This window comes from Heterodontus francisci, chromosome 29 (assembly GCF_036365525.1).
Source record: "Heterodontus francisci isolate sHetFra1 chromosome 29, sHetFra1.hap1, whole genome shotgun sequence".
Classification (NCBI taxonomy): Eukaryota; Metazoa; Chordata; class Chondrichthyes; order Heterodontiformes; family Heterodontidae; genus Heterodontus; species Heterodontus francisci.
Window position 1 is genome coordinate 20,912,726 of NC_090399.1, and position 21,478 is coordinate 20,934,203.

Here is a 21,478-nt window from a genome sequence, read left to right on the forward strand (position 1 = left end):
GCTGAACGAGGGCAGTAGGTGATAACCGGCAGGAGGTTATCTTGCCCATATTTGGCCTGATGCCATGGGGTCCTGAATCAATGTTAAGGACTCCCAGGGCCACTCCCTCCTGACTGTATACCACTGTGCCGCCACCTCTGCTGGTTCTGTCCTGCCGGTGGGACAGGGCATACCCAAGGATGGTGATGGTGGTGTCTGGAACATTGTAAGGTATGATCCGGCGAGTATGTCAGGCTGTTGCTTGACTAGTCTGTGGGAAAGCTCTCCCAATTTTAGCGCATGTCCCCAGATATTGGTGAGGAGGACTTTGCAGGGTTCACTGGGCAGGGTGTGCCTTGTCGTTTCCGGTGCCTAGATCCATGCATGTGGTTTATCAGGTTTTATGCCTATTCGACTTTTCTGCAGTGCTTTGATACAACTGAGTGGCTTGCTGGGCCATTTCAGAGGGCAGTTAAGAGTCAACCATATTGCTGTGGGTCTGGAGTCATATGTAGGCCAGACCGGCTAAGGACGGCAGATTTCCTTCCCTTAAAGAACATCAGTGAACCAGGTGGGCTTTTATGACAATCTGGTAGCTTCATGATCATCATTACAGAGACTAGCTTTCTATTCCAGATTTATCAATTAATTGCATTTAAATTTCCCCAGCTGCCAAGGTGGGTTTTGAACTCAGATCTCCGGAACATTAGTTCGAGCGTCTGGATTACTGGTCGAGTATCATAACCATTATGCAACTGTTTGCCTGATTTTGGGAAATCACACCCAGCGGGAGCAGCAAGCTCCTGTATTATTTTGGCCCCACTTACTTCATCCCAATGGCATCTTCCCCCACTGGCTCCCTCCTCTTGTAGTTCTTGGACCCCTTGCTCGGGGTGAAGCCGGGGGGCAGCCAGAGGGGGCCCCGCTTGCGTTTCGGTTGCTTGGCAACATGGATGCCGATGAAGATTCCGACAGCGACGGCAAAGAGGACAGCAAGCGAAATGCAGGTCAGTTCCCACGGAAACGAGACAGATTGGTCCTCTGTGTTTGAAGAGAAGGATTAGAGACGTAAACCAACAGGGCAGTGGTCAGACCAACACATTAACCACCTACAGGTCAATTTATATATGACGGTTGCATATCGTCATATCACAAGCCCTGCCCAGAGGTGAGATGATTGACAGTGAAGTTACCCAATCATGCCTGGACCCTGCACTATTGTAATCTAACTGGAAACAATCATTTGTATATTACTATCCTCCACTCACTGCATTTCACTGCAGAAATAATCCTGCTGCACTCAGGTTTTCTGTAGTTTTTGAGTAAATAGACTCCATTTGCTGTCGTTTGTGAATAAATGAAAAGCGACAAATACCGGACAGCCTCCAGCTCATTGGCTGAGGCAGTAGTTCAATATTAAATCAGTTGTGATAGTGCAACGCACTCTCAATCTTCACATCGTCAGCAAGTAGTTTAAAGAATGTACGAGAGACTGGGACAAGAGAGTGCTACTTGCGCCTACTCTTTCCACAGACTCATGGAACCTGCCCCATTCATTAATCTCCTGAGGGAAAGTTCTGGATCAATAATCCTGCATGCCCAAAGTGAATCATGCAGGATGTTCATCCGTTCTTGTATCTCATTGGCTCTGATCTGCCACCTTCTCCCTGATGAACTTAAGAAATTTCTCGCACCCAATTACAGGGAGGGGGTGAGACGGTCATCAACCCGCTCCTCTAGGCTTGGAGTAGTTCCACCTGAACTGGAGGGAGGGGGTTGTGGGTGTGGGTGGACGGGATTGATGGTGGTGGTGTAGTGTTTGATTCATCAGGATTTGATTGTAATCAGTCTGTCTACTTATCTATGTTCACTGTGTTTGATTGCTTAAGCCTCCAGGTGGAGCTGAACAGCGAAAAGTGAAACTAAAAGGCTCATCTTGGATCTTGTACAGAAAAACACACTGGCTGCAATGAGAAGACATGTACAGAGATTGTGTAAGAACTAATATAGTTCAAACTGCTGTAAATAAACCAGTTGGGGACTTAATTTCTTTTTCTTTTGGGCCTCCTTATCTCAAGAGACAATGGATACGCACCTGGAGGTGGTCAGTGGTTTGTGAAGCAGCGCCTGGAGTGGCTATAAAGGCCAATTCTAGAGTGACAGACTCTTCCACAGGTGCTGCAGAGAAATTTGTTTGTCGGGGCTGTTGCACAGTTGGCTCTCCCCTTGCGCCTCTGTCTTTTTTCCTGCCAACTACTAAGTCTCTTCGACTCGCCACATTTTAGCCCTGGCTTTATGGCTGCCCGCCAGCTCTGGCGAACACTGGCAACTGACTCCCACGACTTGTGATCAATGTCACAGGATTTCATGTCAAGTTTGCAGACGTCTTTAAAGTGGAGACATGGACGGCCGGTGGGTCTGATACCAGTGGCGAGCTCGCTGTACAATCTGTCTTTGGGGATCCTGCCATCTTCCATGCGGCTCACATGGCCAAGCCATCTCAAGCGCCGCTGACTCAGTAGTGTGTACAAGCTGGGGATGTTGGCCGCTTCGAGGACTTCTGTGTTGGAGATACGGTCCTGCCACCTGATGCCAAGGATTCTCCGGAGGCAGCGAAGATGGAATGAATTGAGACGTCGCTCTTGGCTGGCATACATTGTCCAGGCCTCGCTGCCATTGAGCAAGGTACTGAGGACACAGGCCTGATACACTCGGACTTTTGTGTTCCGTGTCAGTGCGCCATTTTCCCACACTCTCTTGGCCAGTCTGGACATAGCAGTGGAAACCTTACCCATGCGCTTATTGATTTCTGCATCTAGAGACAGGTTACTGGTGATAGTTGAGCCTAGGTAGGTGAACTCTTGAACCACTTCCAGAGCGTGGTCGCCAATATTGATGGATGGAGCATTTCTGACGTCCTGCCCCATGATGTTCGTTTTCTTGAGGCTGATGGTTAGGCCAAATTCATTGCAGGCAGCCACAAACCTGTCGATGAGACTCTGCAGGCACTCTTCAGTGTGAGATGTTAAAGCAGCATCGTCAGCAAAGAGGAGTTCCCTGATGAGGACTTTCCGTACTTTGGTCTTCGCTCTTAGACGGGCAAGGTTGAACAACCTGCCCCCTGATCTTGTGTGGAGGAAAATTCCTTCTTCAGAGGACTTGAACGTGTGTGAGAGCAGCAGGGAGAAGAAAATCCCAAAGGATCATGATATCTGAATTGCTCTGAGATCAATCAGTTATACGTACTAAATCCAGCAAACCAGTAAACATAACAGGGGGGGAAGGGAAAAACTGTTATAAGGATCGGCGAACGGTGGCCGCGACCTATCCCGACTGTGGCGACCCGCGTGGGTGATTTGTGGCACCGGACTGACCTTCCTCATGTATCACAGCGACAGCTCCCAGAGGGAAGGGGAACTCCTGCTCTCCGTTCTCGGAGGACGTCAGCGCCACGACAAAGGCAGCAGCATCGAGGACGGTGGGGAAGCAGGCTCCGTATGTCTCCAGGCAGGGCTGCTTGTTGATCTCCACAAATATGATGGATCTTCCGGTCGAGAGAAAGCAAACAGAAGTGAAAGCCAGTATTACAGAGCATTTACAACACTGAAACAGGCCATTCGGCCCAACTGGTCCGTGCCAATCTTTATGCTCCACACGAGCCTCCTCCAACCCAACCTCATCTCGCCCTCTCAGTATATCTGCCTATTCCCTCAACCCTCATGTGCTAACCTAGTTTCCCCTTAAATACATCTGCACTGTTCACCTCAACCACTCCCTGTGATAGTGAGTTCCCGCATTCTAACCATCTCTCGGTAAACAAGTTTCTCTCGAATTCCCTATTCGATTTCTTAGTGACGATCTTAAATATATGGTCTCCAGTTCTGGACTCCCCCCACCAAGTGGAATAATCTTCTCTGCATCTACTCTTCATAAGTATGATGACTTTATCAGGTTACTCCTCAGCCTTCTCTCTTCCAGAGAAAGGAATGCTAGCCTGTTCAGTCTTTCCTATCTGTTATAATCTCACTCAGCAGGTCTTACCCAAGGACTTTATGTTCTGACCCTGGCGTGGTCCCGGCATGCTCTTCCTCGGGCCGGGCGAGTTCCCGTGCCCTGCGCTTCCTCGCCGGGGCGGTGACGTTGTAGACCAAAGCAGTCAGGTTGTCCAGGTCCTCCCGGCCGTAATACGGGTAGACCATGTCCTCCCCGCTCGCGGCCTTCTTGACTCGCACGGGGGAGTGCAGGACGAGGCCCAGGTTCCACAGGAAGCTGGAGAGGCTGAGCTGCAGCTCCCGCGGGCTCACGAAGGCGACCAGGACCAGGGTGCCGCTGGCAAAGCTGCCGGCCTCGGGGCGGGCGCAGTCCATGCCGTCCCAGCCGCAGTCGGCCGAGCTGCAGCCCTTATCGCAGTGCCCGTCGTTGTAGTGGTGCTTGCAGTACGCGTCGTAGTGAGGGCTGCGGAGATAGGGCAACGGTTAGACGGGGCGAGAAGGGCAGGAAGAAAGGAAAGAAGGAAGCAGAGAAAGAAGGAAAAGAAAAAGAGTGAGAGGGAAAGACAGACAGACAAGTTCGCATTCATATCGCGCTTTTCCCGACCCTCAGGACGTCCCAACGGGCTTTGCAGCCAATGACGAGCTATTTGAAGTATGATTGTAATGCAGGAAACACGGCAGCCAATTTGCACACTGGGAGCTCTGCACTGCCGTACATTGCTGTTTGTGGGATCTTGCTGTGCACAAATTAGCTGCCACATTTCTCGACATCACAATAGTGACTACACGTCAAACAAAGTGATGCAATAGGTTTGGTACTTGGCGACGTCCTGAATGGGCGAGAGGCGCTATATATATGCAAACCCTTTGCTTTGAATGGTTAGGCTGATAAGATTTACAAGGTAGGGCACTCCCTGGGCTTCCCTTCCCCCCCCCCCCCCCAAGGGAACACTGCTCACTCACTTGCAAGCGGCCTTCCTCTCCTGGCAGTCGAAGCCGTCGAATTGGCACTCGATGGTGTTGCACGCCTCGTCGCACCTGCCGTCCTTGAAGCCGGGCCGGCAGAGCTCCTCCAGCGCGCAGTTCCTCCAGGGGTCGCCCGCGCACCCGTCCCCGCAGACCGGGGTGTCGCAGGCCGGGCCGCAGGAGCCGTCGCCGCCCCGGCCGGCGCAGCGGTCGCCCTGGCAACCGGCCTTGGCCGAGCGGTTGCGGCCCGCCTCCAGGCTCTGGCAGTGGAGGCCCCGGAAGCCGGGCGGACAGCGGCAGAGGTAGGGCCCCTCGGCCTGGTCCAGGCAGGTGCCCCCGTTCTGGCATGCGTTGGCCGAGCAGCGGGTGCCTCTCGGGGCCGAACAGTCCGGGCTCACAAAGCCCGGCGGGCAGTGGCACCGGCCCAAGATGCAAGTCCCGCCATTTTGACAGGGCCTGGAGTCGCACGAGTCGTGGTTTTCGCACCTTCTGCCGCTGTAGTTCTGGAAACCAAAAAGAAAGTCATCATCACTGCTCTTCAATGCCAATGGCCAATAGAAAGTCCTGTCTTATGTTGCTAGGAGACATGACGCCTGCTGGGAACGCACAAGACGGATGGGGCGTCCAAATGTTTGTCTTGCCCACCCACCCCCCCCCCCATTCCTTTCACTCCACCATTGGCGGCCGCATGTTTAGCTGCCTGGACCCTAGACCCTAAATATCTCCTTATGTGGCAGGGGTGTCAATTTATTTTTGTCTGCCTTGGGACGCTGCTTTTTTTAAAAACTAAGCTAAAGGCGCTTTATAAATGCAGGTTGTTGTTGTAAGTGCCATGAGTCTGACAGTCTGCTCCCGCACTCCCGGTGCATGCTGGGAAATTCCGCAGCCGCAGCCCGTGATTTCGCGACCAATGACGTCAGACATTCAGAGGCCGGACGTCTTCCGACTCCTGCAACGCAGAGGTGGAAAATCCCAGCTGCGATTCCGGGTGAGGCCCAGACGGCACCTCCTCACTTTTACGCTCCTCCCGGCGGATTTACAACTTGCTGCCCAGCCGTGAAGCTGGCGCGGAGGATCTGCCACTAGACGGAGGAAAGAACGAAAATAGGCCGCATAAGCATGGCTGATCCACATTGGCAGCTTCACAGCTGGTCAGCAAGATGAAAATCTACCCCCTAATTCCTCTTGCAGTGGAAGCTCACAGTCTATTAATCCTCTCGCCTGAGGACCAGTATCGAATAACTCACATGGCTGGAGCATTAAATGCCCTTGTCTGTCTCTCCCTAACCAGGACAGGGATTCTTGGAGTAGGGAGTCACCACCCTCAGATCCGCCCTCTTGCCGTTAGGTTCTGCCGCTCCCCATGCCCTCCCCCCACCACCTGACTCCCACCCGAGTTACCACTGGGGAATTCCAGCCTCCCACTCTATCCCACAGCCGCTCCTCTGTCTAGCCCCTCAGTAACCCCCGGCAGGGATGTGGCAGGGGCAGGGGTGAAAATGTTGCCTTACTCACCGGCGGGCACTCGCACAGGAACCCCAAGGGCGCGTTGGTGGCCAGGGCACAGGTACCACCGTTCCTGCAGGGCTCGGACTCGCAGCTGTAGACGACAGACTCGCAGCGCCGACCTGCGGGAGACACAGCAGGCACGATAACGGAGCGCCGATCGACCAAACTGAACCGGCGCGCGCCCACAACCGCGGCCATCAAAGCAAAAGCCCTCAGCGAGCCGGGCTGGCTATTCCCTGTCAGAATGGAGCGGGTGATCCGACGGAGTGGTAAAATGATGCCGCAGGGTGCGTCCGGAGAAACTGTTTCCCCCTCTGAAGGGAAGCCAAGACCAAGAGGAGATGATCTTAATATTGGAGCCAAGCCATTTGGGAGTGGAAATCGGGAAAGACTTTGTCACCCAAAGGGCCGTGGGAAACCTGGAACTCTCTCCCATGAAAGCAGTAGATGCTGGCGGAAAGTTGCAGCTTCCGAGGCTGAGAATTTTGCTGGCTGGGGGTATCGAGCGATACGGAGCAAAGGTCACAATCTAATTAAATGGTGGAACAGGTTCAAGGGGCTGAATGGCCTATCCCTAATCTTCCTGTACGACACTGGGCGAATTGCCAGCAGACGCTGAGCTTCCTCAGCGAGGGCCAGTGCCTCTGTAAGGGGGGGAGGGGGACACAGTTTGGGGAGGACTTGGGGGGGGGGAAAGAAATGGATAAAAGAAAGAGCTGGCATTTATATAGTACCTTTTGCATCCACAAGAGGCCCCGAAGGGCTTCGGCGGTCAATGAAGTGTTTTGACGCGGTGGAGTCGCTGGTGTAAATGGAGGGGACAAAGTTCCAGTCAATGAATCCCAGGGTGAAAATACGGAAGAGGTCTCGGGGACTGAGAAGACTTGGCTCTTGCCCTCGAATGCCAACGGTGCATCGGATTTTCAATTGGTATATGTACTTGGGATGTGGGCATCGCTGGCACTGGTTGCCCGCCCCCGGTTGGTGGGCCATGCCTCTGAACTGCGTGCTGTGTCGAGGGAGGCTGGACAATGGAATTGAGGTGCGGATTGGGCCACGATCTCATTGGTTGGCGGAGTAGGCGGCGGGTGTGGAGGGGGGGAGGAGGTGGGAGGTGGGGGAAGAGGAGGGGGAGGGGAAGAGGGGTGGGCCGAATGGCCTCCTCCCTTTGCTGATGTTGCAAACGCGGCGGTGGGCGGTGGGCGGTACTGACCTGTGAACCCGGGCTTGCATTCGCAGCGGTAGGCGTTGACCAACTGCATGCAGCTCTGCGTCCCGCGGCTGGCGCACGGGCTGGAAAGGCACTCGTTGACATCGCCCTCGCACCGCTTCCCAACGTACCCCGCCCGGCAGTCGCAGACGTAGCCGCCGATCCTGTCCACGCACCGGCCGCCGTGGTAACACCTGGGCTCGCGGCTTTCGGCGGCGGTGGCGCAGTCGTCCGTGTCGTGCTCGCATCGTGCCCCTGAGGAGGATTAATTTCGGGAGACGCCTTTCACCCCACGGCCGAAAGGGCGGGAAAGCCGCAGCCTCCCAAACCGACCGCGCTTGGGAAATATCTCCCAGCATTCCTGCCTCCCTGACCACGCTGGAGATTCACTCCTTCTCCCCCTTCCCCCAACTCCCCCACTAGCACCCCCTCCCCAATCCGCAGTTGGTACTGGAGTCACTCCCTCTCCCCCTTCCCCCAACCCCCCCCCCAGCACCCCCTCCCCAATCCGCAGTTGGTACTAGATTCACCCCTTTCCCCTTCCCCCACTCCCCCCCCCAGCACCCCCTCCCCAATCCGCAGTTGGTACTAGATTCACCCCTTTCCCCTTCCCCCACCCCACCCCCAGCACCCCCTCCCCAATCCGCAGTTGGTACTGGAGTCACTCCCTCTCCCCCTTCCCCCAACCCCCCCCCCCCCAGCACCCCCTCCCCAATCCGCAGTTGGTACTAGATTCACCCCTTTCCCCTTCCCCCACCCCCCCCAGCACCCCCTCCCCAATCCGCAGTTGGTACTGGAGTCACTCCCTCTCCCCCTTCCCCCAAACCCCCCCCCAACACCCCCTCCCCAATCCGCAGTTGGTACTGGAGTCACTCCCTCTCCCCCTTCCCCCAACCCCCCCCCCCCAGCACCCCCTCCCCAATCCGCAGTTGGTACTGGAGTCACTCCCTCTCCCCCTTCCCCCAACCCCCCCCCCCAGCACCCCCTCCCCAATCCGCAGTTGGTACTGGAGTCACTCCCTCTCCCCCTTCCCCCAACCCCACCCCCCCAGCACCCCCTCCCCAATCCGCAGTTGGTACTGGAGTCACTCCCTCTCCCCCTTCCCCCAACCCCCCCCCCAGCACCCCCTCCCCAATCCGCAGTTGGTACTAGATTCACCCCTTTCCCCTTCCCCCACTCCCCCCCCCAGCACCCCCTCCCCAATCCGCAGTTGGTACTAGATTCACCCCTTTCCCCTTCCCCCACCCCACCCCCAGCACCCCCTCCCCAATCCGCAGTTGGTACTGGAGTCACTCCCTCTCCCCCTTCCCCCAACCCCCCCCCCCCCAGCACCCCCTCCCCAATCCGCAGTTGGTACTAGATTCACCCCTTTCCCCTTCCCCCACCCCCCCCAGCACCCCCTCCCCAATCCGCAGTTGGTACTGGAGTCACTCCCTCTCCCCCTTCCCCCAAACCCCCCCCCAACACCCCCTCCCCAATCCGCAGTTGGTACTGGAGTCACTCCCTCTCCCCCTTCCCCCAACCCCCCCCCCCCAGCACCCCCTCCCCAATCCGCAGTTGGTACTGGAGTCACTCCCTCTCCCCCTTCCCCCAACCCCCCCCCCCAGCACCCCCTCCCCAATCCGCAGTTGGTACTGGAGTCACTCCCTCTCCCCCTTCCCCCAACCCCACCCCCCCAGCACCCCCTCCCCAATCCGCAGTTGGTACTGGAGTCACTCCCTCTCCCCCTTCCCCCAACCACCCCCCCAGCACCCCCTCCCCAATCCGCAGTTGGTACTAGATTCACCCCTTTCCCCTTCCCCCCCCCCCCCCCACCCCAGCACCCCCTCCCCAATCCGCAGTTGGTACTGGAGTCACTCCCTCTCCCCCTTCCCCCAACCCCCCCCCAGCACCCCCTCCCCAATCCGCAGTTGGTACTAGATTCACCCCTTTCCCCTTCCCCCACCCCCCCCCAGCACCCCCTCCCCAATCCGCGGTTGGTACTAGATTCACCCCTCTCCCCCTTCCCCCACCCCCCCAGCACCCCCTCCCCAATCCGCAGTTGGTACTAGATTCACCCCTTTCCCCCTTCCCCCACCCCCCCCCAGCACCCCCTCCCCAATCTGCAGTTGGTACTAGATTCACCCCCTCTCTCCCTTCCCCCAACCCCCCCCAGCACCCCCTCCCCAATCTGCAGTTGGTACTAGATTCACCCCCTCTCTCCCTTCCCCCAACCCCCACTAGCACCCCCTCCCCAATCCGCAGTTGGTACTAGATTCACCCCTTTCCCCCTTCCCCCACCCCCCCCCCAGCACCCCCTCCTCAATCTGCAGTTGGTACTAGATTCACCCCCTCTCTCCCTTCCCCCAACCCCCACTAGCACCCCCTCCCCAATCCGCAGTTGGTACTAGATTCACCCCTTTCCTCCTTCCCCCACCCCTCCCAGCACCCCCTCCCCAATTCGCAGTTGGTACTAGATTCACTCCCTCTCCCCCTACCCCCACCCCCCCAGCACCCCCTCCCCAATCCGCAGTTGGTACTAGATTCACTCCTCCCGCTTCCCCCCCCCCCCCCCCTCCACCAGCACCCCCTCCCCAATCCGCAGTTGGTACTTTGGCCTACACACCAGATAAGGCCTCAGGTTCCATCCCTGGCCTGTGGTTGTGGGATCGGGGGAAAAGAACGATTCTACGGCTGGCTTCAATCCCATGGAATTCCACAGCAGGAGATCAAACCAGACAGGGATCCAACTCCTGGTGGCTATCCAGGGATGCAGCCCAATCACCAGGGAGGTTGTGCACAGTCTGTGGGAGGAGGGGATCTCCCCCCCTGCCAGGAGAGTCTATCGGTGGGAAACAGACCGAGATAGGGGCGAATGGTACACAATGTGAGAGTGGAGGGGGACCCTCAGGAGCTCAACGGGAGGAGGGGGACCCTCAGGAGCTTGATGGGAGGAGGGGGACCCTCAGGAGCTCAATGGGAGGAGGGGGACCCTTAGGTGCTCGATGGGAGGAAGGGGACTCTCAGGAGGTCGACAGGAGGAGGGGGACCCTCAAGTAATGTGGAGGCGGGGTCCCTCGGGTAATGGGTGGGGTGGGGAGGGTCCCTCAGGACATTCTGTCGGTGTGTTGACTGTACCTGGTCTGGGGGAGGAGCAGTTTTCCCACCGGAGACTGATTTTGTTACATGCTGTGACACCACCATGGCAGTGAGCTGATCCTCCAGCCTGTCGATGGTATGTTCTCCAGCTCTGGTTCAATGCTTACCCTGAGTCCCGTGTAGACAGGAACACTGATAACCGTCAAGCTGGTCGATGCAGGTCCCCCCATTCTGACAGGGCTGGGAATGACATTCATCAATCTCTTCTGAACAGTTAGTGCCATAGTAACCAGGGAGACACTGCAAACAAACACACAAAGAGAGCGTCAACCTTTGATCTATACAGGAGGCCCCGGCCCACGAGCTGCTGATTAACTATCAGAGTGTCCGGGTACAGACCGGTTAATCACAGCAAACACACTGGCATTTACACCCACCATTTTCAACCCCTTCCCCTCCAGATGTCCAACCAAGGTTAAAATTGGAGGGGGACGGGTGTCTCGGTGGAGTAGGGTTCTCGAGGCAGGAATGGAGATATCCAAGATTGAGAGTCCGTGGGGATGGAGGGTCTGAGGGGAGAGAGTGTCTGCAGGTTCTGAGGGTCCACGGGGACGGAGGGTCGACAGGTTCTGAGGTTCCACAGGGATGGAGGGTCTGCAGGTTCTGAGGATCTGCGGGGACGGAGGGTCCGCAGGTTCTGAGGGTCCGCGGGGATGGAGTGTTCACGGGGATGGAGAGTCTGCAGGGACGGAGGGTCCATGGGGACAGAGGGTCCGCGGGGACGAAGGGTCTGCAGGGACGGAGGGTCCGCGGGGATGGAGTGTTCACGGGGATGGAGAGTCTGCAGGGACGGAGGGTCCATGGGGACAGAGGGTCCGCGGGGACGGAGGATCCGCAGGGACGGAGGGTCCGCAGGGACGGAGGGTCCATGGGGATGGAGGGTCCACGGGGAGGGAGGGTCCACGGGGAGGGAGGGTTTGCAGGTTCTGAGGGTCCACAGGGAGGGAGGGTCCCCTGAGATTGAGGGACTCTGGGTGTGCCAGACACATGTCTGGTGTCTTCCTCAAGTGGCCATCCTTTACGTGCGAGCCCAGACGGTGAGGCCAGAGTTTCCCTCCTCCGGTGATCCTGAGGGAATGCCGAGAGAGATTGTTGGGAATTTACTCACCCTCCCCAGCTGGCGAGATTTCCTGACCATTCCGGCGAGCTCGGGCAGCGTCTCGGCCTGCGGGGTTGCTTTTCCACAAAGAGGGAGCAAATGAAGTGAGGGCGGAGGGTGGGGGGAGAGGGGTGGGTGTTGCAGTTGGGGGTGGGGAATGGTGTTATCAGAGCCAGGCCCGCACCACACACACCAGCCAGCAGGAGTCACTGGAGAGCCAACAAGAGCTGGAACCCCTGGCGGCTTCCCCCACACTCTGAGGCACTGAGGCCAAGTGCAAAGGTCCCCGCAGTGTCCCAGCTGACCTGGAACAGCTCGAAGCTGGGCTGTTACTGATCTGAGAGGCTGAGCAATATAGCATACAGTGCAGTCACACAGTGGGCCGTATGGTGGCAGCGAGCAGTGAGAGTGAGTTAGTTCGGAATAGTAACCAGGAGAAACCTGCCTCCTTGCTGGACACACAAAACAACAACTTACATTTATATAGCACCTATAATGTAGTGAAATATCCCAAAGCACTTTACAGGAGCGGTATCAAAGAAAATTTCGACACCGAGCCACATAAAGAGGTACTAGGACAGGCAACGGAAAGCTTGGTCAAAGTGGTAGGTTTTAAGGAGCGTTTTAAAGGAGGAAAGAGAGGCCGAGAGGTTCCAGAGCTCGGGGCCGGGGCAGCTGAATGCACAGCCCGCAATAGTGGAACGATTAAAATGATGCCAAAATTTCCTCATCTTACCAAAAATAATTTTGATCGCATATTTCAAATCTTAGTTTTTTTTTTCTCTCAATGCTGCAAACCTGGGGTAACTCTGAGTCGCATAGTTATTGTACACAAGAGTATCGGAGAGAGATTTCCTGGAGATAATGAAGGGGGGGGGGGGGGGGGGAGAAAAGCAGAAAATGGGATGTGGTATCATTACTCCACCAGCTGATGGCGCTGCCGCTCAATGTTAAGGCAGGAAAGGCTGTGCTCTGTAGACAACAACAACTTGCATTTAGATAATGCCTTTAACATAGTAAATCGTCCCAAGCAGTTTCGCAGGAGTCTCATCAAACAAGATTTGATACTGAGCCACATAAGGAAATGTTAGGGCGGTAGATCGAAAGCTTGGTTAAAGTGGTGGACTTAAGGACCACGAAGGCACAGCTACCAGTGGTGAAATGATTAAAATCAGGGATGCATACGTGACCAGAATTGGAGCAGTGCAGATATACGAACGTACGACTTAGGAGCAGAATTAGGCCATTCGGCCCCTCTAGCCTGCTCCGCCATTCAATAAGATCTGCTTGTGTCTGGAATTCCACACTCCCATCTATCCCTGATAGCCTTTGATTCCCTTGCCTAACAAGAATCAATCTGCCCCTCGCAGGGTATCGCGGAGGGTGGTACAGCTGGAGAAGATTACAGAGATAAGGGGGGAGGGGGGGGGGGGTTGGTGGGGGTTAGCGGCGTGAGGCCGAGGAGGGATTTGAATAGGAGAATCTTAAAGTCAAGGCTTTGCCAGACCAGTGGGGAACTGCAGGTCAGCGAGCAGAGGGGTGAAAATATGTTGGCATTTAATGAGTCTAGATCTGCAGCAATACCAGGAAGGAGCTGCCTCCGGATGCAGGGACCCAATACCTGGCAGGAATACTTTGCGATTAAGTCATGGCAGGTGGCTCCGTTCTGACAGGGACCCGGCTGGCACTCGTTAACTTCCGTCTGGCAGTAGCTGCCCTCGTATCCAACTGGGCACTGGCAGTAATGGGAGTTTCCTGCATCGATACACTGCCCGCCATGCTGGCACAACTGCGTGGCAACCACGCCTGGGGGGGGGAAGAGAAAGGAAGAGTTAGGACAATTCGGGAGAAAATCCCCAACATCATGCAGCGTGCCAATTGCTTCTCAACAGTGAAATGAGTGCGATTAATTAAACCAGAGGGTAACCGTTACATAAAGATTTAATTTCCAAAGCAGCTTTCACAACCTCAGGATATCCTACAGCACTTAAAGGGGGCGGAATTCTTAAAATGCATACAGGAGAACGTTTTGAGCCAGCACGTAGAAAGTCCTACAAGAGAAGGGGCAGTACTGGACCTAATCCAAGGGAATGAAACCGGACAAGTGGTAGAAGTGCCAGTGGGGGAGCATTTCAGGGATAGTGATCATAACTCTAAGATTTAAGGCAGTTATGGAAAAGGACAAAGACGGACCAGAAATAAAGGTACTGAATTTGGGGAAGGCCGATTTCAATATGATAAAACAGAATCTGGCCAAAGTAGACTGGGAGCAGCTACTTGTAGGAAAGTCTACATCAGACCAGTGGGTGTCATTCAAAAAGGAAATAGTGAGAGTTCAGGGCCAACATGTTCCCGTTGAGGTGAAGGGTAGGACCAACAAGTCCAGGGAACCCTGGATGTCAAGGGATTTAGAGAACTGGATAAGGAAAAAAAAGGAGGCTTATGGCAGATTCAAAGTGCCGAAAACAGTGGAGGCCCTAGAGGAGTATAGAAAGTGTAGGGTGTACTTAAAAATTATGAGTAATTAGGAGAGCGAAGATGGGACATGAAAAAACACTGGCGGCCATGATAAAGGAAAATCCCAAGGCGTTTTATAAGTATATTAAGGGCAAGAAGATAACCAGGGAAATAGAGGAGCCCATTAGGGGCCAGAGTGGCAATCTGTGTGTGGAGCCGGAGAACGTAGGTGAGGTTTTAAATGATTACTTTTCATCTGTGTTCACTATGGAAAAGGACGATGTAGGTGTAGAGATCAGGGAGGGGGATTGTGATATACTTGAACATATTAGCATTGAAAGGGAGGAAGTACTAGCTGTTTAGGCAGGCTTAAAAGTGGATAAATCCCCAGGCCCAGATGAGATATATCCCAGGCTGTTATGTGAGGCAATGGAGGAGATAGCAGGGGCTCTGACACAAATTTTCAAATCCTCTCTGGCCACAGGAGAGGTACCAGAGGACTGGAGGACAGTGAATGTGGTACCATTATTCAAGAAGGGTAGCAAGGATAAACCGGGAAATTACAGGCCAGTGAGTCTCACATCAGTGGTAGGGAAACTATTGGAAAAAATTCTGAGGGACAGGATTAATCTCCACTTGGACAGGCAGAGATTAATCAAAGATAGTCAGTATGGCTTTGTCAGGGAGAGATCATGTCTAACAAACTTGATTGAATTTTTTGAGGAGGTGACTAGATGTGTAGACGAGGGTAAAACAGTTGATGTTGTTTACATGGACTTCAGTAAGGCTTTTGATCAGGTCCCACATGGGAGATTGGTTAAGAAGGTAAGAGCCCATGGGATCCAGGGCAATTTGGCAAATTGGATCCAAAATTGGATTAGTGGCAGGAGGCAGAGGGTGATGGTCGAGGGTTGTTTTTGCGAGTGGAAGCCTGTGATCAGTGGTGTACGACAGGGATCGGTGCTGGGACCCTTCCTGTTTGTCGTGTACATTAATGATTTAGATGTGAATACAGGAGGTATGATCAGTAAGTTCGCAGATGACACGAAAATTGGTGGTGTCGTAAATAGTGAGGAGGAAAGCCTTAGATTACAGAGCGATATAGATGGGCTGGTAAGATGGGCAGAGCTGTGGCAAATGTAATTTAATCCTGAGAAGTGTGAGGTGATGCATTTTGAGAGGACTAAAAAGGCAAGGGAATATACAATGGATGGGAAGACCCCAGGAACCACAGAGGGTCAGAGGGACCTTGGTGTACTTGTCCATAGATCACTGAAGGCAGCAGCACAGGTAAATAAGGTGGTTAGGAAGGCATATGGGATACTCGCCTTTATTAGCCGAGGCATAGAATATAAGAGCAGGGAGGTTATGATGGAGCTGTATAAAACGCTAATTAGGCCACAGCTGGAGTACTGTGTAAAGTTCTGGGCACCACACTATAGGAAGGATGTGATTGCACTGGAGAGGGTGCAGAGGAGATTCACCAGGATGTTGCCTGGGCTGGAGCATTTCAGCTATGAAGAGAGACTGGATAGGCTAGGGTTGTTTTCCTTAGAGCAGAGAAGGATGAAGGGGAAATGACTGAGGTATACAAAATTATGAGGGGCATTTATAAGTTAGATAGGAAGAAACCTTTTCCCTCAGCAGATGGGTCAATAATCAGGGGGGAATAGATTTAAGGTAATGGACAGGAGGTTTAGAGGTGATTTGAGGAAAATATTTTTCACCCTGAGGGTGGTTGGAATCAGGAACGCACTGCCTGAAGGGGTGGTAGAGGCAGGAACCTTCACAACATTTAAGAAGTATTTAGATGAGCACTTGAAATGCCATAGCATACAAGGCTACGGGCCAAGTGCTAGAAAATGGGATTAGAACTGTTAGGTGCTTCTTTGCCTGCACAGACATGATGGGCCGAAGGGCCTGTTTCTGTGCTGGATAACTCTATGACTGTGCAGCCAAGGAGGTACTTTTCTGAAGTGTTGTATTGTAGGAAACACGACAGACAATTTGCAAACAGCAATGACCAGAGAATGTTTATAGTGTTGCCTGCTGAGGTGTAAATGTTCACCAGGATACAGGAGAATTACCTTTCAAAATAGCATTATGTAACACCCACCATACCAGACAGAGGGGGGAATGATGGGTTCAGGGGGAGAGAGAGGGGGGTCTGGGTAGGTAATGATGGGTTTCAGGGAGAGAGAGGGGGGACTGGGTAGGTAATGATGAGGTTCAGGGGGAGAGAGAGGTGGGACTCGGTAGGTAATGATGAGGTTCAGGGGATTGAGAGAGAGGGGGGACTGGGTAGGTAATGATGGGATTCAGGGGCAGAGAGAGAGGGGACTGGGTAGGTAATGATGAGGTTCAGGGGATTGAGAGAGAGGGGGGACTGGGTAGGTAATGATGAGGTTCAGGGAGAGCGTGGGGGGACTGGGTAGGTAATGATGGGTTTCAGGGAGAGAGAGAGGGGACTGGGTAGGTAATGATGGGTTTCAGGGAGAGAGAGAGAGAGAGAGGGGGGACTGGGTAGGTAATGATGGGATTCAGGGGGAGAGAGAGAGAGAGAGAGGGGACTGGGTAGGTAATGATGGGGTTCAGAGGGGGAGAGAGAGGGGGGACTGGGTAGATAATGATGGGGTTCAGGGGGAGAGAGAGAGAGAGGGGACTGGGTAGGTAATGATGGGGTTCAGAGGGAGAGAGAGGGGGGACTGGGTAGGTAATGATGGGGTTCAGGGGAGAGAGAGAAAGGGGACTGGGTAGGTAATGATGGGGTTCAGGGGGAGAGAGAGGGGGGACTGGGTAGGTAATGATGAGGTTCAGGGGAGAGAGAGAGGGGGGACTGGGTAGGTAATGATGGGGTTCAGGGGAGAGAGAGAGAGAGGGGACTGGGTAGGTAATGATGGGGTTCAGTGGGAAAGAGAGAAGGGGGACTGGGTAGGTAATGATGGGGTTCAGGGGGAGAGGGGGGGCACTAGGTAGGTAATGATGAGGTTCAGGGGCAGTGAGGGGGGACTGGGTATGTAATGATCGGTTTCAGGGAGAGAGAGAGAGAGGGGTCTGGGTAGGTAATGATGAGGTTCAGGGGGAGAGAGGGGGGACTAGGTAGGTAATGATGGGTTTCAGGGAGAGAGAGAGAGGGGGGACTGGGTAGGTAATGATGAGGTTCAGGGTGGAGAGAGAGAGGGGGACGGGGTAGGTAATGATGAGGTTCAGGGGGAGAGAGAGACGGGGGACTGGGTAGGTAATGATGAGGTTCAGGGCTAGAGAGAGAGGGGGGACTGAATAGGTAATGATGAGGTTCAGGGGGAGAGATAGGGGGGACTGGGTAGTTAATGATGGGGTTCAGGGAGAGAGAGAGGGGGGACTGGGTAGGTAATGATGGGGTTCAGGGAGGGAGAGAGGGGGGGACTGGGTAGGTAATGATGAGGTTCAGGGGGAGAGAGAGAGGGGGGACTGGGTCGGTCATGATGGGGTTCAGGGAGAGAGAGAGGGGGGACTGGGTAGGTAATGATGGAGTTCAGGGAGAGAGAGGGAGGACTGGGTAGGTAATGATGAGGTTCAGGGGGAGAGAGAGAGGGGGGACTGGGTAGGTAATGATGAGGTTCAGGGGGAGAGAGAGAGGGGGACTGGGTAGGTAATGATGAGGTTCAGGGAGAGAGAGGGGGCACTGGGTAGGTAATGATGAGGTTCAGGGAGAGAGAGGGGGGACTGGGTAGGTAATGATGAGGTTCAGGGAGAGAGAGAGGGGGGACTGGGTAGGTAATGATGGGATTCAGGGGGAGAGAGAGAGGGGGGACTGGGTAGGTAATGATGAGGTTCAGGGGGAGAGAGAGAGGGGGGACTGGGTAGGTAATGATGAGGTTCAAGGGGAGAGAGAGAGGGGGGACTGGGTAGGTAATGATGAGGTTCAGGGAGAGAGAGGGGGGACTGGGTAGGTAATGATGAGGTTGAGGGAGAGAGAGAGGGGGGACTGGGTAGGTAATGATGAGGTTCAGGGCTAGAGAGAGAGGGGGGACTGAATAGGTAATGATGAGGTTCAGGGGGAGAGATAGGGGGGACTGGGTAGTTAATGATGGGGTTCAGGGAGAGAGAGAGGGGGGACTGGGTAGGTAATGATGGGGTTCAGGGAGGGAGAGAGGGGGGACTGGGTAGGTAATGATGAGGTTCAGGGGGAGAGAGAGAGGGGGGACTGGGTCGGTCATGATGGGGTTCAGGGAGAGAGAGAGGGGGGACTGGGTCGGTAATGATGGAGTTCAGGGAGAGAGAGGGAGGACTGGGTAGGTAATGATGAGGTTCAGGGGGAGAGAGAGAGAGGGGGGACTGGGTAGGTAATGATGAGGTTCAGGGGGAGAGAGAGAGGGGGACTGGGTAGGTAATGATGAGGTTCAGGGATAGAGAGGGGGCACTGGGTAGGTAATGATGAGGTTCAGGGGGAGAGAGAGACGGGGGACTGGGTAGGTAATGATGAGGTTCAGGGCTAGAGAGAGAGGGGGGACTGAATAGGTAATGATGAGGTTCAGGGGGAGAGATAGGGGGGACTGGGTAGTTAATGATGGGGTTCAGGGAGAGAGAGGGGGGACTGGGTAGGTAATGATGAGGTTCAGGGAGAGAGAGAGGGGGGACTGGGTAGGTAATGATGAGGTTCAGGGGGAGAGAGAGAGGGGGGACTGGGTAGGTAATGATGGGTTTCAGGGAGAGAGAGAGAGAGAGAGGGGGGACTGGGTAGGTAATGATGGGGTTCAGGGGGAGAGAGAGAGATGGGGGACTGGGTAGGTAATGATGGGGTTCAGAGGGAGAGAGAGAGAGAGAGGGGACTGGGTAGGTAATGATGAGGTTCAGGGAGAGAGAGAGGGGGGACTGGGTAGGTAATGATGGGGTTCAGGGGGAGAGAGAGAGAGAGGGGACTGGGTAGGCAATGATGGGGTTCAGAGGGAGAGAGAGAGGGGGGACTGGGTAGGTAATGATGGGGTTCAGGGGAGAGAGAGAAAGGGGACTGGGTAGGTAATGATGGGGTTCAGGGGGAGAGAGAGGGGGGACTGGGTAGGTAATGATGAGGTTCAGGGGAGAGAGAGAGGGGGGACTGGGTAGGTAATGATGGGGTTCAGGGGAGAGAGAGAGAGGGGGGACTGGGTAGGTAATGATGGGGTTCAGTGGGAAAGAGAGAAGGGGGTCTGGGTAGGTAATGATGAGGTTCAGGGGCAATGAGGGGGGACTGGGTAGGCAATGATCGGTTTCAGGGAGAGAGAGAGAGGGGTCTGGGTAGGTAATGATGAGGTTCAGGGGGAGAGAGGGGGGACTGGGTAGGTAATGATGGGGTTCAGGGGAGAGAGAGAGAGGTGGGACTGGGTAGGTAATGATGGGGTTCAGTGGGAAAGAGAGAAGGGGGTCTGGGTAGGTAATGATGGGGTTCAGGGGAGAGAGAGAGAGGGGGGACTGGGTAGGTAATGATGGGGTTCAGTGGGAAAGAGAGAAGGGGGTCTGGGTAGGTAATGATGGGGTTCAGGGGAGAGAGAGAAAGGGGACTGGGTAGGTAATGATGGGGTTCAGGGGGAGAGAGAGGGGGGACTGGGTAGGTAATGATGGGGTTCAGGGGAGAGAGAGAGAGGGGGGACTGGGTAGGTAATGATGGGGTTCAGTGGGAAAGAGAGAAGGGGGTCTGGGTAGGTAATGATGGGGTTCAGGGGGAGAGGGGGGGCACTAGGTAGGTAATGATGAGGTTCAGGGGCAGTGAGGGGGGACTGGGTAGGTAATAATCGGTTTCAGGGAGAGAGAGAGAGGGGTCTGGGTAGGTAATGATGGGTTTCAGGGAGAGAGAGAGAGGGGGGCACTGGGTAGGTAATGATGAGGTTCAGGGTGGAGAGAGAGAGGGGGACTGGGTAGGTAATGATGAGGTTCAGGGGGAGAGAGAGACGGGGGACTGGGTAGGTAATGATGAGGTTCAGGGCTAGAGAGAGAGGGGGGACTGAATAGGTAATGATGAGGTTCAGGGGGAGAGATAGGGGGGACTGGGTAAGTAATGATGGGGTTCAGGGAGAGAGAGAGGGGGGACTGGGTAGGTAATGATGGGGTTCAGGGAGAGAGGGAGGGGGGACTGGGTAGGTAATGATGAGGTTCAGGGGGAGAGAGAGAGGGGGGACTGGGTCGGTCATGATGGGGTTCAGGGAGAGAGAGAGGGGGGACTGGGTAGGTAATGATGGAGTTCAGGGAGAGAGAGGGGGGACTGGGTAGGTAATGATGAGGTTCAGGGGGAGAGAGAGAGGGGGGACTGGGTAGGTAATGATGAGGTTCAGGGGGAGAGAGAGAGGGGGACTGGGTAGGTAATGATGAGGTTCAGGGAGAGGGGGTACTGGGTAGGTAATGATGAGGTTCAGGGAGAGAGAGGGGGGACTGGGTAGGTAATGATGAGGTTCAGGGAGAGAGAGAGGGGGGACTGGGTAGGTAATGATGAGGTTCAGGGGGAGAGTGAGAGGGGGGACTGGGTAGGTAATGATGGGTTTCAGGGAGAGAGAGAGAGAGAGAGAGGGGGGACTGGGTAGGTAATGATGGGGTTCAGGGGGAGAGAGAGAGATGGGGGACTGGGTAGGTAATGATGGGGTTCAGAGGGAGAGAGAGAGAGAGAGGGGACTGGGTAGGTAATGATGGGGTTCAGAGGGAGAGAGAGAGGGGGGACTGGGTAGGTAATGATGGGGTTCAGGGGGAGAGAGAGAGGGGACTGGGTAGGCAATGATGGGGTTCAGAGGGAGAGAGAGAGGGGGGACTGGGTAGGTAATGATGGGGTTCAGGGGAGAGAGAAAGGGGACTGGGTAGGTAATGATGGGGTTCAGGGGGAGAGAGAGGGGGGACTGGGTAGGTAATGATGAGGTTCAGGGGAGAGAGAGAGGGGGGACTGGGTAGGTAATGATGGGGTTCAGGGGAGAGAGAGAGAGGGGGGACTGGGTAGGTAATGATGGGGTTCAGTGGGAAAGAGAGAAGGGGGTCTGGGTAGGTAATGATGGGGTTCAGGGGGAGAGGGGGGGGCACTAGGTAGGTAATGATGAGGTTCAGGGGCAGTGAGGGGGGACTGGGTAGGTAATGATCGGTTTCAGGGAGAGAGAGAGAGGGGTCTGGGTAGGTAATGATGAGGTTCAGGGA

At 54.9% G+C, this 21,478-nt stretch overlaps 1 protein-coding gene across 4 annotated transcripts in view; it reads right to left on the minus strand.

Moving 5' to 3' along the window:
- LOC137346178 (neurogenic locus notch homolog protein 1-like) overlaps window positions 1-21,478 on the minus strand; it is a 237,142-nt gene that overhangs the window by 17,084 nt on the left and 198,580 nt on the right. For all 4 annotated transcript variants that reach the window (XR_010968669.1, XM_068009563.1, XM_068009562.1 and 1 more), the window contains 8 exons: window positions 13,515-13,699; window positions 10,902-11,034; window positions 7,660-7,911; window positions 6,453-6,565; window positions 4,935-5,440; window positions 4,021-4,434; window positions 3,354-3,523; window positions 807-1,020 (listed from right to left, as the gene is read on the minus strand). Coding sequence is in view for 3 of the 4 variants with exons in the window: in XM_068009563.1 (XP_067865664.1) it covers window positions 807-1,020; window positions 3,354-3,523; window positions 4,021-4,434; window positions 4,935-5,440; window positions 6,453-6,565; window positions 7,660-7,911; window positions 10,902-11,034; window positions 13,515-13,699 (1,987 nt within the window). In the remaining variant the exon portion in view is untranslated. The remainder of the gene's footprint in view (window positions 1-806; window positions 1,021-3,353; window positions 3,524-4,020; window positions 4,435-4,934; window positions 5,441-6,452; window positions 6,566-7,659; window positions 7,912-10,901; window positions 11,035-13,514; window positions 13,700-21,478) is intronic.